Genomic DNA, 17676 nt, shown 5'->3' with positions numbered 1-17676 from the left:
TTATTGCAAGATGTATCAAAAGCGAATGAGAAAGTGGGATAACATAGACCTAGTGTGAATGGCTGATCGATGGATAGTATTCACTTGGTGGGCTGAAGGGTCTGTTTCCATGCTGTATCTCTTTTTTTTAATTGATAAGTAGACATTTTAAAGGGTTTGGCAAGTTTAAAAGTTGGATATAATGTATCCCACATTCTGAGAAGCAGAGGTGGAAAAAACACAAGCTGTAGTGTTTTTGTATTTGGTTATAGGCTTGCCATCAGAAGAACTGGTGTTTAAAAAGGATGCAGGGAAGAAAATGAGTATTAACAAACCAGTCTGACTTTAGTCAATTTGAATCCATTGCCTAAAAACTGGAATAGTAATTCAAATGCTGGATATTGGAACTTTACAATATAATTGGAAAATTATGAAATTATTCAACCAGTATCTGCGGACAGTTAACATTTTGGAGTAAATGTACAACGTTCTGGTATTGTAATGTTGAGCTAAAATCGAGCTACTTCCTAGTCACTATCCTCAGAAAAGAAGTATGGAAAGTACCCACTTGTATATCGTTGACTCCAGGGTGAGTCCTTCATTAAGAAAGTACTTTTTTTTTTAAATGAACTTCAATAAGAAAGTACTTAAAAAAAAAAAAAAGTGATTTGGACTGGGATAATAAGGTAATAAGGATACCATTCTTTTGGAAATATAACAAGCAAGGTGAGAAAATGGAACCTGTGGATATGTGCAACTTGAATTTTTAAAAGTCCTCCAGTAAAGTGGTACGGCTGAGTGTAATATGTTTGCTGATGAAAGTCAGTTGGTAAGTATGGCTGCTTATTATTTTGTACTGTGTTGACTATGTTTATTTAAAATTCAGGTAAAGTTCAGAGTTTTCTGGACCTATGTGAAAGCCATCGGAGTCTGCGTTTGTTTCTGGATTGTTTTGTTCTACCTCTGCCAACATATAGCATCCTTGTCCTCTAACTACTGGCTGAGTTTATGGACAGATGATCCAGTTGTTAATGGGACCCAACAACGCACCCCACTCAGATTGGGAGTGTATGGTGCACTTGGAATAATTCAAGGTTTGTAATATATCTTCGATTTGTGCTAATGTGAAGCAACATCAGAAAGTTATTAATTTTGAAAATTTGAGGTTTATCGTGTATTGTAATAAAAGAACATTGGGATTGAAGTTGGGTTATTGCAACCATTGCAAATAGAGATTTGATGAATTGTTGCTTCTAAGGTATGAATTTTATTTGAAAGCACTTTTTTAAGGGGATTTATTGCATACAACCAAAAAGGGGTAGCTCAGTATATTCAGAAATAAAAAATAATACTTTTTGTATATCATTGTGAACATTGCATTAATCATTTGCTTTTGAAATGTATTGTGCAAAATTGGATTACATGGTAGAATAGCTATCATATTTTGTGAATTAGTATATCTTTTATCTTGTTCAGGCTGTTCTTCCAAGTTGCCAGCCACTTGCCCTTTGATTTGCAAATGCAAATTCTCATTCCAGCTTCTTCCTCATAGCCATAAAGTGGTACAGTGTGGAAACAGACCCTTCAACCCAACCTGCCCACACCGGCCAATCTTCTTTGTACCCTTTCCAGCTTTACAACATCGTTCCTATAACATGGTGCCCGGAACTACCAACTGGCCCCTCTCTTGTACCTTCCAGAAACACCTGAATTCCTGTCCAGTACATGGCCCTGTTATCTTTCTCTTTGTTGATTTACATTTGGCTGTGACCTGCCAGTGCCTCAGATTTCAGATTATTTTATCATCATTTTATCATGGACTATATTTTGTTGGGTTTTTTAATTCTGTTATCCTGAATTAGCCATTCCAACCATGGCTTGGTTTTCAACTGCGTGGACCTTGATCCTGAATGTATTGCCATCCTCTCTTCAGCTTTTCCAGTTCCCTCTCCTTTTAAAATCTATTTGATCAGACTTTGCCTCTCCCTAATGTTTCCTTGGATTGAAACATTCTTTGCATATTGAGTAGCCATGGCAAGTTATCTATGTTATAAGCACCATATGCATATTGGTTTTGCAACTAGTCTTTATTAACTTTCTAGGTGTTTTTGTGCTCATTTCTTCGTTGATGATGAGCATTGGAGGGATAACGGCCTCTCGACGGCTCCATGTTAATGTACTGTATGATGTGCTGATGTCACCACTGAGCTTTTTCGAGCAAACTCCGAGTGGCAACTTGGTAAACCGCTTCGCCAAAGACATTGATACAATAGACTCGGTGCTCCCAATGGTGATCAAAATGTTCCTGGGATCACTGTTCAATGTTCTCGCAGCTTGTGTGGTGATTTTGATAGCCACACCGTTAACTGCAGTGATCATCCCACCACTGGGGTTTCTGTACATTTTTGTGCAGGTTAGTATTCATGACAAGCTGTGCTTAATATTGGTGTGCATCAGAGTATATCTCCAAGATTTATTCAGTATTTCAGTGTATATCATCTGTATGTAGTGTGTACAAATTTATTTTTAATGTAAAGTCTCATTTTTTTTTTGATGGCTGGAAATGTGTTTTCAGAGTTGGAAACCTATATTGGCAACAAGTTATGAATAATTAGTAATTAGGATAGGCTGCTAAGGAGATGCAGGGCACAATTGGGAACAATTTTGGTGAGCCCCAGGTTCCCAGCCAAGGTCTGTAGAATCATAGAAATGCAAATAAAGTCTATTATAGACTTTATATCTCTATGGTAGAATGTAAAGTAAGCAAAATATGCGCTTAAAAAGTGCCTGCGAGTTAATGGACCAAACAGATCTAAGCTACATCATATCATATATATCATCATATCATATCTATCTATCTATCTATCTATCTATCTATCTATCTATCTATCTATCTATCTATCTATCTATCTATCTATCTATCTATCTATCTATCTATCTATCTATCTATCTATCTATCTATCTATCTATCTATCTATCTATCTATCTACCTACCTATCTACCTATCTACCTACCTATCTACCTATCTACCTACCTACCTACCTACCTATCTATCTACCTATCTACTATTAAAACTCTGTGCCTGCCGCCTGCCGTCTGGCTGGCTGCCTGTCTGGCTTTTGATTCGTTCCCAATACTCGCAGATGTCCAATCGGAATGGCCGATGCTCGCAGATGTCCAATCGGAATGGCCGATGCTCGCAGATGTCCAATCGGAATCTGCCGGCTGCATTTCTTCCTTTGATTCATTGCCACGCCGAATCCAGACGCTCAATCTCCGACATCATTTCCATTTCGCTAGAGATTTCGCTTTTCTTTCTAAGTATCCGCTCCTCATTACATTTCATCGTCTTTAAGTACACGTTTTTAATCAAATCCTTCTCCCCCCCCCCCCCCACTCACTCATGTTGTCGCCTCCTGCTGGCCCGCGACCATAAAGGCTGCTGGCGCCCGCATCTCAACCTCAAGAGACGCCATTTAAAAACGGCCTTTCGGGGACTGCTTTACTTCGACGACCACGTCTCCCGTGGGGGCTACGGGTAGGGAACGGCTGCGTTGGGGCATTATACTTTTAAAACTCTGTGTGTGGGGGTGCTTGGTGTGTGGGTGGCCGCCCCGCCCCCCCCCCCCCCCCCCCGCAATCGCACGTTGGGGAAACAGACCCGACTTCGACGACCACGTCGAACCGTGGGGGCTACAGGTAGGGAACGGCTGCGTTGGGGGAGCAGACCCAACGGGTCTGCCATTGGTCTAGTCTATTATATAAAAGTCTGTGCCTGTCGCCTGCGGTCCGTCCGGCAGCCTTTCTGCCTTTTGATTCGTTTCCATCGTGTGATGTCACAATGCCCAATGCTCACAGATGTCCAATCACAATGCCCAATGCTCGCAGATGTCCAATCGGAATGGATCCATTTACATGGACGGCTGCTGGCCGCATTTCTTCCTTTGATTCACTGCAACTCCGAAACCAGACCAGAATCGCCGACATCTTTTCCATTTCGGTAGAGAGTACACTTTTCTTTCTAAGTATCCGCTCCTCATTACATTTCGTCGTGTTAAAGTACACGTTTTTAATCAAATCCTTCCCCCCCCCCCAATATTTCAAAAATAAACTGGCTTCTCACCCATAGAAGCAGCACCAGCCCCAGCCCCTGGTGAACGTTCCATCGTGTGATGTCACAATGCCCAATGCTCACAGATGTCCAATCGGAATGGATTCATTTACATATGCCTTTGCACCAGCACCAGCCCATGGTGAACGTTCCATTGTGTGATGTCACAATGCCCAATGTTCACATATGTCCAATCGGAACTTAAGAGGGAGTTAGATGTGGCCCTTGCGGCTAAAGGGATCAGGGGGTATGGAGAGAAGGCAGGTACAGGATACTGAGTTGGATGATCAGCCATGATCATATTGAATGGTGGTGCAGGCTCAAAGGGCCGAATGGCCTACTCCTGCACTTAATTTCTATGTTTTTATGTTTCCCTCTCCTCACCCCTCTCCCATCCATCCCTCTCTCCCCCACCCCCCTTCCATCGCTACCCCACCCCCTTCCCTCTCTCCCCCCGCCCCATTCCCCCATACCGCTCTGTCCCTCTTCCACCACTCCCCCTACCCCTCCCTCCCCACTCTTCCACTTCTCTCCCCTTACCCCACCCCTCTTCCTCCACCACCCCTCTCTCTTCCCTTCCCTTCCCCTCTCTCCCCCACCCCTTCCCCTACCCCTCTGTTCCTCTTCCACCACTCCCCCGTCCCTCTTCCACCACTCCCGCTACCCCTCTACCCCTCCCTTCCTCCCTCCCCACTCCTCTCCCCCTCTCCCTCTCCTCATCCCTCCCCCACCCCCCTTCCCTCTCTCACCCACCCCCCTTCCCTCTCTACCCAACCCCCTTCCCTCTCTCCCCCCGCCCCCTTCCCCCTACCCCTCTGTCCCTCTTCCATCACTCCCCCTACCCCTCTCCTCCTCCCTCCCCACTCTTCCTCTTCTCTCCCTCCTTCCCCCTCCTCTCTCCCCACTCATTTCCCTCTCTCCCCCCACCCCTCTCCCCCTCCCTCCATCCTCCCCTCCCTCCCCATCCCCCCCTCCCCCACGTCTCTCTCCCCATCCTCCTCTCTCACCTCCTACCCCGCTCTCCTTTCCCTCCCAAATCTGTCCCGTTTCCTCCTCCTCCTCTCCCCTCCCTCCCCTCTTCTCACCTCCCCTCCCCCCACCTGTGTGTTTGGGGGGTGGTTAATGTGAGTGTGATGCCGCAGCCCCCCCCGCAAACTCCGTTAGGGAAACAGACCCAACGGGTCTGCACTTGGTCTAGTATACTTTTAAAACTCTGTGTGTGTATGTGTGTATGTCATAGTTTTGGCCTTGGACTCATTACTCCGTCAAAACCAATGCAAAAACGGCGAGATTCTTACCACTTCGCTAGCGATTTTACTTTTACATTCGCTAATCCACTCATTAAATTTAGTCATTTTTCTGTACACATTTTTAATAAAATCCTTCCCCCCCCCCCCACTCACTCATTTTTTCGCCTCACGCTGGCCACCTTCTCATCGCGTGCCCTGCGCGACCATAACGGCTGCTGCCACCCGCCTCTCCTCCACTTCCCCACCCCCCCCACCCCTCCGGCCCGGCTCTGTCACGCTGACGGAAGCCAAAGATCGGCTCTTCCCCCGCTGCTTTTCACCGTCGTCGCTGGCGGCCCGCACGCTTGCACTGTCCAAAAATCCTGCGCGTCAACGGCCTGTCGGCCCACAGGCGCATTGAGGGCGTACGCAGCGTCTCGATGGGCGTACGCAGCGTCTTGACGCAGTACGCCTGGCCCACAGGCTCACTCGGCATCACGCCCGCCCGGCACTGCCCGCCCCCCAGCCTGCCTGGTGGCCCCGCCCCCCCAGCCTGTCTGCTGGCCCCACCCCCCCAGCCTGTCTGCTGGCCCTGCCCCCCCAGCCTGTCTGCTGGCCCTGCCCCCCCAGCCTGCCAGGTTGTAGATTCCATTGGTTTTCATTGAATTGAATTGAAATATTTGTCACTTAACATCACTAAGAAGAGGGGAGGCGGAGCGGGGTGGGGTTGTTAGGGGGGGTTGGTTAGAGGGAGGAGGGGGGGGATGGTTCGTGTGTGTGACGCGGCAGGCTGCTCCCCTGAATTCCATCGAGCTGCCGACAGCTTTCGTGCATGAGACGTGCACGCTTCATTTCCAGAACATTCTGAATGCGTGACGCACCGTTGCATTTCGCTCTCTCTGTCTCTCCCCCTCTCTCCCCATCTCTCTCTCTCTCCCCATCTCTCTCTCTCCCCATCTCTCTCTCTCTCCATCTCTCTCTCTCTCCATCTCTCTCTCTCTCCCTCTCCTCCATCTCTCTCTCCCCCTCTCCCCCATCTCTCTCCCCATCTCTCCCTCTCTCTCTCTCTCTCTCTATCTCTCTCCTCTTCTCTCCTCTCTCTCTCTCTCTCTCTCGTCTTTCTCTCTCTCACTCCTCCTCTCTCTCTCTCTCCTCCTCTCCCCTCCTCTCCCTCTCCCTCTCTCTCCTCTCTCTCTCTCTCTCCCTCTCCCTCTCCCTCTCCCTCTCCCTCTCCCTCGCCCTCTCCCTGCTCCCTCTCCCTCTCCCTCTCCCTCGTCCCCTCTCCCTCTCCCTCTCCCTCTCCCTCTCCCTCTCCCTCTCCTCCTCCTCCCTCTCCCTCTCTCCCTCGTTCCCCCTGTCGTCCCCTCTCTCCCTCTTCCCTCCGTCTCCCTCTCCCGTCTCCCTCTCCCCTCTCCCTCTCCCTCGTCCCTCTCCTCCCCCTCTCCCCTCCCCTCGCGCCCAATTGCTCCCCCTCGTCGCGCCCTCGCCCACCTCCCCCTCCCCCCTCCCCCTCCCCCTCCCCCCCCGCCCTGGCCCCCCGCCTCCTCCCCCCTCCCTCCTCCCCCTCATCCCCTCCCCCCTCCCCCTCCCCCTCCCCTCCCCCTCATCCCCTCCAACCCTCCCCTCCACCCCTCCCCCTCCCCCTCTCCCCCTCCCCCTCTCCCCTCCCCCCTCTCCCCCTCTCCTCCCTCTCTCCTCAATCGCGCCCTCTCCCCCTTCCCTCCTCTGCAGCCCCTCTACCCCCGTCGGCATCCCCCTCTCCCGCGCCCCTCTCTCCCTCCTATCTCTCCCTCTCTCCTCTCTCCCTCTCATCCCTCTCTCGCTCCTCTCGTCCTCTCATCTCTCCTCTTCTCCCTCTCGTCCTCCTCTCTCTTCCTCAGTCTCTTCCGGTTCCTCTCTCTGCCGTCCCTTCCTACTCTCCCTCGTCCCACTCCCCTCCCCTACCACCCCTCCCCTACTCCCTTCCCTCGGCAACCCCCCATCCTCCCCCTCCCCCCCCACCTCCCTCCCCCTCCCTCCCCCTCCCTCTCCCCCCTTCCCTTTCTCCTCTCTCTCCTCCCCTCTCTCTCTCCTCCCATCTCTCTCACCCCCCCTCACCCACCCTGCCTCTCCTCCTCCCCTCCACCCCCTCTCCCTCTTGCCCATCTGTCTCTGCCCCTTTCTCTCTGTCTCTCCCCATTCTCTCTCTGCCCTCACTCTCTACCTCCCCCCCCCCCCCTCTCTAGACGTGCCTGCGAGTTGGGGGCTATGCGTCAGTGGATAGGGCGGTTATGGGGTAAAAGGAGTAAATTAATAATATTAATATAATATCAAGGGGGGTAGTTAGCGTGTGTGCGGGGGTGTAGTTAGTGTGTGGGTGGGGGGGTAGTTGGTGTGTGTGACGCCGCATGTCGCAGCCCCACCCCCCCCCCCCCGCAACCACACTTTGGGGGAACAGACCCAACGGGTCTGCACTTGGTCTAGTTTTAATATAAAATTGCATACATGTAAACCTACAAAAAAAACAGTCCAGGCATTAAATCTTGAGCTTCTACCCCATCCTAACTTGTGTCTGTGTGTGTGCGTGTGGGAGGGAAGGAGAGAAGGGAGGAAGGAGAGAAAGAAGGGAGTGAGGGAAGGAGAGAAACAGGGAGTGAGGGAAGGAGAGAAAGAAGGGAGTGAGGGAAGGAGAGAAAGAAGGGATGGTAGGAAGGAGAGAAGGGAAAAGAGAGGGGAAGGAGAGAAAAAAGGGGGGATAGAAGGAGAGAAGGGAAAAGAAAGAGAGGAAGGAGGGAAGGGAGGGATAGAAGGAGAGAAGGGAAAAGAGAGTGAGGAAGGAGGGAGGGAAGAAGGGAAGGGATAGAAGGGGAGGAGAGATTGGAGGGAGAGGGCTGGCGGCAGGAGCAGATGCCGAGGTCCGGGCGGACGGGTGTGAGCTGAGGCCGAGGTTTGTAAACGTTACTCCAACGTCCGGCCCGGCCCTCCCTGTATTGTTCACTGCTTCTTCCCGGGGAGAGAGAGTGGTTAAGCCGGGGCTGTGTGCGTGAAGCACGGCGACTGGAGGGGCGGGAGCGCTGCCCCGGGACCGCAAGGGAACGACCCACCTCCCCCTTCTCTACCTGAGCCGAGAGTAGATTACTCTGGCGCGGGGCCCAATTGGGAGCAATTGGTGTAATTGGCTTAAGGCCAGCCCTGGCTGCTGACATAATTGCTATTCACAATGTTGGGTGACTTGTTTGAAGTCCAGACACAGGGCATTCACCTCCGATGATACAGTGGCCTACATGAAAACCAGATACGACCTTGGTAAGGCCATCAAAAAGGCCAAAAGGGACTTCTGCTCCAAACTGGAGGACGAGACAGATGTTCGGCAGCTGTGGCAGGGTCTGAATGCAATCACCTCCTACAAGGCAAAACCAGGAGGCAGCTCGAATGCCGGTGTAACATCACTCCCTGACGAGCTCAATGCGTTTTACGCACGCTTTGACAGGGAGAATACTGATGTGCCTTCCCGATCTTCCATTCGCTGCGATGGCATTTCAGTCTCAGTCACAGAGGCCGATGTCAGGAAATCCCTCAGAGGGGTGAACCCCCGAAAAGCACCTGGTCCTGATGGTATACCCGGTCGTGTTCTAAAAACCTGTGCGGACCAACTGGCGGGAGTTTTTACGGACATTTTCAACCTCTCACTTCTGAGGTCTGAGGTCCCCACCTGCTTTAAAAGGGCATCAATTATACCGGTGCCCAAGAAGAGTAAGGTGACATGCCTCAATGACTATCGACCAGTGGCACTAACGCTGGTGGTGATGAAGTGCTTTGAGAGGTTGATCATGGAGCAAATCAACTCCTACATCGACAAAAACCTGGACCCACTGCAGTTCGCGTACCGCCACAACAGATCAACGGTGGATGCGATCTCGCTGGCCCTCCACTCCGCACTGGACCACTTGGACAACAAAAACTCATATGTCAGGCTGCTATTCATTGATTACAGCTCGGCATTTAACACAATCATCCCCTCCAAACTGGTTACCAAACTCGCAGAACTGGGTCTCTGCGCATCCCTCTGCAACTGGATCCTTGACTTCCTCGTCCACAGACCACAGTCTGTTCGTATTGGTGGAAATGTGTCAGCCTCAATAACAATCAGCACGGGAGCACCTCAAGGCTGCGTGCTCAGCCCCCTGCTGTACTCACTCTATACCCATGACTGCGTAGCGAACCACAGTGCGAACTCCATCATCAAGTTCGCTGACGACACCACTATTGTGGGGCGTATCACTGATGGGGATGAGTCAGAGTACAGAAGAGAGATCAAGCAACTGTCCATATGGTGCCAGCGCAATAACCTGGCCCTCAACACCAGCAAAACCAAGGAACTGATTGTGGACTTTGGAAGGAGTAGGAGGGGGACCCACAGCCCCATTTATATCAACGGGTCGATGGTTGAAAGGGTCAAGAGCTTCAAATTCCTGGGCGTGCACATCTCTGAAGATCTTTCCTGGTCCGAGAACACTAATGCAATCATCAAAAAAGCACATCAGCGCCTCTACTTCCTGAGAAGATTACGGAGAGTCGGATTGTCAAGGAAGACTCTCTCTAACTTCTACAGGTGCACAGTCGAGAGCATGCTGACCGGTTGCATCGTGGCTTGGTTCGGCAATTTGAGCGCCCTGGAAAGGAAAGGACTACAAAAAGTAGTAAACACTGCCCAGTCCATCATCGGCTCCGACCTTCCTTCCATCGAGGGGATTTATCGCAGTCGCTGCCTCAAAAAGGCTGGCAGTATCATCAAAGACCCACACCATCCTGGCCACACACTCATCTCCCTGCTACCTTCAGGTAGAAGGTACAGGAGCCTGAAGACTGCAACAACCAGGTTCAGGAATAGTTACTTCCCCTCAGCCATCAGGCTATTAAACCTGGCTCGGACAAAACTCTGATTATTACCAACCACTTTCTGTTATTTGCACTATCAGTTTATTTATTCATGTGTGTATATATTTATATCATGGTATGTGGACACATTTATCTGTTTTGTAGTAAATGCCTACTATTTTCTGTGTGCTTAAGCATACCGACCTGGCTGTATTTTGGCAACTTCTTCTTGTGTCTCTTGTGCCCTGCTACTCGTTACTGCTTCTCAACGTCTCTTTGCGTTGTTCCTTGACCATCCTGCAACTTGATTGCTCCCATTTCTTGGCATGATGTAAAAAAGAAAGATATTTATCACGATGTAGATATTCATAAACTTGTAAAGACAATTTTATCTATTTATAAACTTCTAAGGCCAATTATATCTATCAATGCATTAACATATGATTAAAAAAGACATTACGCTATCGTGTACCGTTTTGGCTGTATTTTGGCAACATTGTTGTGTCTCTTATTTCCTGCGAACTACCATTATTATTCGGAGATCCTCAAAAGGTTCAGTCGTTTCTTGTTGTGTCTCTTGTTCCTGCTCCTTACTGCTTCTCGATGTCTCTTTGCGATGTTCCTTGACCATCCTGCAACTCGTTTGCTCCCATTTCTTGGCATAATGTAAAAAAAGAGAAAGATATTTATCACGGTGTAGATATTTATAAACTTGTAAAGACAATTTTATCTATTTTAGACATTTATAAACTTCTAAAGACAATTATATCTATCAATGAATTAACATATGATTAAAAAAGACATTATACTATTGTGTACCGTTTTGGCTGTATTTTGGCAACTTATTGTTGTATCTCTTGTTCTTCTTTGAAATGAATGCCTTTGTTGCATTGTGTTTGTTGTGTTTGAGAAAAAAAAAATTAAGTCCTGACCATTTTTTTTTAGAGATACTATGTTGCTACTTCCCGTCAGCTGAAGAGGTTGGAGTCAGCTAGCCGATCACCCATTTTTTCAAACTTCAATGAAACCTTGCTTGGAGTCAGTGTCATCCGTGCTTTTGGAAAAGAAGATCGTTTTATAGACCGTAATGACTCCAGAGTGGATGAAAACCAAAAAGCATATTACCCTAGTGTTGTTGCTAACAGGTAGTATAACAATATAGCTTTTAACTTTATTGGCAGCAATATACTTTTATTGGAAAGTCAGTACTGGTAATCATTGAGAGGTCCACCATGCACGCTTCAATTTAGTTAGTCTTGTTTGTGAAATCAAATTTTATGAAGGTTATGGGCCTCTCCCGCTTAGGCGACTGCAGGAGACTATGCAGTCGCCACATGGTGGCCACATGTTCACGGGTGGTTGCCGGGGAGTCGCCTTCATGGTCGTGAGGAGTTCCCGCATTCTGGGAACTAGTCGCGGCCTCATTATGGTTGCCACAAATGAACCAGAATGAAGCCGCCATGGAGAGTAGCGCGAATTCTCGTGCCGTAGATGGGTCGCCAGGAGGTCCTAGTGGGTTACCAGCAGGTCGAAGGTTCTCGTAGGTTGTAGCTGGTGCTGACCGGTGAATTTCATTGGCTCATTGGGGGAAGAAAACGTAAGCATTAGGGTTAGGTAGTCGTTTTCAGAACCAAGGCCAACCAACAGGTAATGCTAACATCCACCGAGCTTCACAGCCGTGTATTCTTAAAAGTTGTCTCCACTCCTTCTCCCCCCCTCTTTTAATGGACTTACGTGACCCTTCCCGTACACTGTGCTTTCGCCGTCTTAATTACAGCGGCAACCTTCCTGTTCATCCTGTGTGTCTGTATCAAATTGACTTTGCACCGTGTGAATTTCACTCAGACAGCGCCCCCCCCCCCCCCCCCCCCGCTTGCCCTGTCCCCCGCCTGCATAACGGCTGGAGAAGGAAGCGATCTGTGTGTGTGTGTTCCACTCTGACAGTCGCCGTTCCAGAAGCTGGTTTTTCAGGCGACTGCCGGCTCCTTGACAGTCGCCAGCAGTCGTCTGAAAAATCGCCTAAGCGGGACAGGCCCATTAATGATTCTTATTATACTTAATTACACTGACTTCCCACAATGGAAAGTTGTAGGGCTCTGGGGAGGGGGCACCAAAGCTAGTATAATAGGGTCCATAAATAATTATATAAACTGTTCTTATCTTCTTGTCCCACTAGATGGTTGGCTGTGAGACTGGAACTCGTTGGAAATTTCATTGTATTTTTTGCTGCCCTTTTTGCTGTGACTTCCAGAAGAGATGTCAGTCCAGGGATTGTTGGTCTATCCATTTCATATGCCTTACAGGTTTGCAAAAGTAGACTTGCTTTGAATTGTTATACCTCAGTCATAATTGTAACACATTTAAACTTTTGCTGCCTTTTATACTTATATTTTTCATTGTTTCTGGTAATGCCACATGCACTGTCACTATTTTGACAATAGCATGTGGCTGAATGATTTAGAGGGGTTCTTGTTCTCGGTGATGGAACGTAACCTTGGCAGATTACCGCTAAGCTCTGCAGGGTGGTGGGTGTATGGAACAAACTGCCAGAGGAGGTAGTTGAGGCTGGGTCTAACCCAACGTTTAAGAAACAGTTGAACATGTCCATGAATAGGACAGGTTTGGATGGGATATGGACCACGCGTAGGCAGGTGGGACTAGTGCAGCTGGGACATTGTTGCCCGGAGTGGCAAGTTGGGCTGAAGGGCATGTTTCCACAGTATCACTTATATGTACAGTCCATATCAATGGTTTGGTTGAGGGGGGCTAAATATCATATTTCCATAAAAAGCTGGAGAAACTGAGTGGGCCAGACAGTATCTCTGGAAAAAAGGAATAGGTGACGTTTCGGGTCGAGATCCTTCTTCAGACTGAGAGTCGGGGAGAGGAAAATGAGAGATATAGATAGTGATGTAGAGAGATACAGAACAAATGAATGAAAGATATGCAAAAGTTAGAAGATCACAATCACAATAATACTTTATTAGCCAAGTATGTTTTGCATCATACGAGGAATTTCATTTGCCAAGTCAGTCATACAAATAAAAAGCAACAGAACACACAAAATACATTTTAACATAAACATCCACCACAGTGACTCCTCCACATTGCTCACTGTGATTGAAGGCGGAAAATAAAGTTCAATCTCTTCCCTTGTCTGCTCTCCCGCATTCGGAGGCCTCGAGCCATCTGTTGACGGGACGATCTTAACTGCCGGAGGCGGGCCCTCCATGGTGGGCTGATCAGCTCCTGCATCGGGGGGATGTCAGCTACCCCGTGCCGGACGATCGGACCCCGGGTCGGGGCTGGTCGAGCTTCTGTGTTGTTGGAGCTTCCTGACTAGCATCTTCCGAGACTGCGAGCTCGATGGTAAAGTCCGCTGGCCACGTTGGAGCGATCCCAGGCAAGGGATCGATTCCTATGTTAAGTCCATGCCCTGCAGGGGCGCTCAAGGTCAGTCCGAGGAGGCCTCCTGCTCCATTGATTTTAGGCCGGAGATGCGACCCGAAAATTAATCGCATCGCGGCAAGGTAAGAAACTGAAAAAAGGTTTCCCCCAACCCCCGACCCTTCCTCACATGTAAAACAAACCGGAGAACATTTACACAAACTTTTAAAACGCACCAACAAAAAAAAAAGACGAAAAAACAGACTAGACTGTTGGCGGAGCTGCCAATTGTTCGGCGTCCCTGGTAGTCAACGGTGAAGCAGCCTCAAGGGGCACATGGCCCTCTCCAGCTTCAAACCACAGTATACTTGATGATCCTTCCTTGCTTTGGATGGTGCTTTTTTTTCTTGGGCTGAAAACACCAAAAGGACTACTCCATTCCACTTTTGATATGAACCTTTTGGATAATGCAAATGTTGTCATGTCAACGACAAGCTATTCTTTGCAAGAATACAGGGTGTCTGCTGTTCTATTAACATGATACTAGGCAATGTCAGATTATAATTTTTTAAAGGATCTAGAATTCCTAATATGCAATGAAAAAACATAATTTCATGTAATTAAGCAAGTAGAAAAATTAGAATAGACTCTTCATAATCAAACACTATCACATACTAACTCAGTAACAAAAGATTGCAGAGATTTTCTTATTGCCTAACTATACAGTCTACAATATCTTTTGTTAGTAATTTAATTTTATTGAGAGCAAGGTGTTTCTAGTAATTATGTAAATTCTAGTAATTATGTAATGCAGGTGTTTGGAAATTGTGTAATACAGGTATTTGAGGTGTATTTAATACAGTAAACCTTTGTTATAACCGACTATGGGGAGGAGGGAGGGGGGGCGGGAATGGTGTTCGTTATTGCTGATTGTTTGCTATAAATGCATAAGATATATAGTGGGACCAAAAACTGCAGATGGTTAATACACTGAAAGGGCACAAAGAGCTGGAGTAACTCAGCAGGTTGGGCAGCGCCATCAGAGAACAAGGATAGTTGATATTGGAACACTTCTTCAGACTGAATCCGGCTGCTGAATTACTCCAGCACATTTTGGTGGCATAGATGTAGAGTTGCAGCCACACAGTGTCATAGACCTGGGTTCGATCCTGACTATCTGTTACATGAGAATTTTGCCCGAACAGTCTCTGACCCATAGCGCTATGTTGAAAGCCCACAGCGCTGTGTTGAAAGCCCATAGCGCTGTGTTTAAATCTCATAGCGCTGTGGCCGGTAGTGCTATATTTAAAACCCACGGTGCTGTAGCCGACAGCTCTTTGTTTAAATTCCCACGCGCTAAGCTGACAGCATTCTGTTTAAAACTTTGCCCGCCAAACCGGTAGCGCCGTGTTTATTACCTTTACCTGCCAAGTCTGCAGCGCTGTGTATTGCTTTATGCGCCAGTCTGCAGCTGATTGCGCTTTGTTTCCAAAAAAAGGAGGGGGAGTGGTGCCTTGCTCGGATGCAGTCCCCTGCTGTTGGTTTTAGTTTGAATTTGGAAGCAGCGCTATTGGCCACGACGTATCAGCGGTCATTTCAATAACTGATTTCTGCCTGTATAAAGGCAGGTGCCGGTAAGCCATCAGGTAGTTCTTGACGAGAGGGGTTCACCGATGGGCTAGGTTGCGATCAGCGCCGCGGACGGAGGCAGAGAGGGAGGGAGGTGTGCTGCTGTAAAACTGGCCCCTGCGTGTAGCGAGAGAAGTATTGTTTTTGTACTCTCTTATATTCCGGATGGCAGAATGAAGAACAAGACTTACACACTGGTTGCCTGGATCTCGAGAGAGAGAGATTTATTACCCAGCATTCCCAGCTCATATTGAACACCAACTCATTAACATACACATGAATATGTATGAATACATTACACTGCCCTACTTTTTTTAAGTACTAAATCTAAGTACTCGGTTACAATTTTGTTGTTGTGATACTTAATTTAAACCAGTATTTATTTTACATATCTACACTTTTTTGTTTTACTTGTGGAGTGAGTTATTTAAATTACTCACCTAACCTGACTACTGGTTTACAGATCCTGCCTGATCGTCTAAAAGTAACAGGTTTAGGTGTTGACTTAACTGTAGGCTTGTTTGGCTCTGTTTTAGTACCCTGACTTTGACCAGATAAATCTGTTTCTTTGTCTGTTCTAACTGAACTTTGTGTTTCAGTCACAGTGGTCTCTTCCAACTCGCTTTCAGATAAAAACTCAGGGATTAGGACTTCATGCTCAGTTTTTGGTTCATCTTTGACTGGAATAATTTGATCAACATGAACACTTTTGATCCTATCTCCAACTTCAACAGTATCTTTTTGTTCCACACACTTCCACTATTTTCCCAACATCCCATTTGTCTCAACTGGACTTGTTGGGAGGACTGAGAACACAAACTTGCTCACCTTGCTTGAAGTTCCTCTCCTTTTTGTGGGAATCAAAATGGCATTTTTGACTTAATTGTTTTTGGCCAACTCTCAAGGCCAAGTTGGGTTGAACTAGACTTAGGCATATTCTTAGCCTTCTCTTCATCAACAGTTCTGCAGGTGAGTAACCCGCTGTTGTGTGTTGTATGGTTCTGTACTTCAGCAAGAAACTAGCCAAACGATGTTTCATGCTGAGCTTTGAACTACCCTGCAAAACCTGTTTCTTGAGAGCATCTTTGACAATTCTAACAGGCCTTTCCGCCGCCCCGTTTGGGGCTGGATGGTATGGGGGAACAAGTGTGTGTTTTACACCATTCCGCTGCATGAACTCTTTGAACCGTTCTGAACGAAACTGAGGCCCGTTATCAGAAACAAGTTCTTCCGGTAAACTATGGCATGCAAAAATAGATCTCAACTCATCTATGGTACGCTCAGTAGTAGTTCTTGACCCCATATGCTTAACCTCAATCCATTTGGAATGACTATCTACTAGTACCAGAAAGTGATCACTACCCTTTTCACAAAAATCTACATGAACTCTCTGAAAAGGTCTATGTTTTGGTGGTTTACTCCGGCAATTTTGGCATATGCTACATTTGCTCACCAGTGACTCAATGTCACTCTCAATACCAGGCCAATACACGAAACCTCTGGCAAATGACTTCATGCTTACTATGCCAGGATGTTCGGCATGAAGTTCATTCATAATTTTGTTTCTCAAAGACTCTGGCACAACCACTCTGTAAGCCCACTTAATGCATCCCTGCTCACATGATAATTCATGGCATCGATTATGGAAAGGCTTCAGCTCTGAGTTCAGAACTTGAGTTCAATCCACTATCGATTTCAGTCCAACCGTTCAAAGTCTGTTCATAGACCCTCTTCAGCACAGTGTCTTTCTCTATTTCTGCTACAATTTCTGTTGCAGTCACTGGAAAGTCTTCATCTACAACTTGCATTGTGTAGATTGAGTTCTTACTTCCCACGTTAGAGTTCTCATTGGGCAACTGGGATAACGCATCTGTACTCAACCTTGTAGTCATACTGGGACTGCAGAATTGCCCAGCGCTGCATCCTTGATGCCGCCGTGGAAGGTATAGCTGACTTGGGACCCAGTATCACGAGTAGCGGCTTGTGATTAGTCACCAGGGTGAATGGTCTGCCGAGAAGAAACTGATGGAATTTCTTGATTCCGAACACGATGCTGAGTGCTTCCTTTTCCATCTGTGCATAATTACGTTCACTCGGTGATAGGGTGCGGGTTGTAAAAGCAATAGGCTTTTTCTGTCCGTCATTCATTACGTGGGAGATTACTGCACCTACACCATAACTTGAAGCATCGCAAGCAAGTTTCACCTCGCCTGTCGTATCATAGTGTACAAGGAGTTTGTCACTTGTCAAGTTTTCCTTGCAGATGTCATATGCACGTTGCTGATCCTTTCCCCCAAGTCCATTTCACATCTTTTTGTAGCAGATGATGAAGTGGTTTTAGCACAGTTGCTAAATCTGAAAGGAATCGTGCAAAGAACTGCACCATCCCAAGGAATGATCGTAGCTCTGACACATTGTTGGGTTTTGGAGCATTCACTATTGCTTCAACTTTCGCCTTCACAGGGCGAAGGCCGTTGGCGTCTA

At 47.6% G+C, this 17676-nt stretch overlaps 1 protein-coding gene across 1 annotated transcript in view; it reads left to right on the top strand.

The window, feature by feature from the left end:
- The window catches only part of abcc1 (ATP binding cassette subfamily C member 1), a 169038-nt gene that overhangs the window by 126181 nt on the left and 25181 nt on the right, over nucleotides 1–17676 (top strand). The window contains exons 23-26 of the mRNA XM_033040273.1: nucleotides 866–1073; nucleotides 2082–2392; nucleotides 11122–11321; nucleotides 12353–12479. Of these exons, the coding sequence (XP_032896164.1) occupies nucleotides 866–1073; nucleotides 2082–2392; nucleotides 11122–11321; nucleotides 12353–12479 (846 nt within the window). The remainder of the gene's footprint in view (nucleotides 1–865; nucleotides 1074–2081; nucleotides 2393–11121; nucleotides 11322–12352; nucleotides 12480–17676) is intronic.

Source organism: Amblyraja radiata, chromosome 22, assembly GCF_010909765.2.
Source record: "Amblyraja radiata isolate CabotCenter1 chromosome 22, sAmbRad1.1.pri, whole genome shotgun sequence".
Taxonomy (NCBI): Eukaryota; Metazoa; Chordata; class Chondrichthyes; order Rajiformes; family Rajidae; genus Amblyraja; species Amblyraja radiata.
This window is presented reverse-complemented; position numbering and strand designations above follow the sequence as displayed.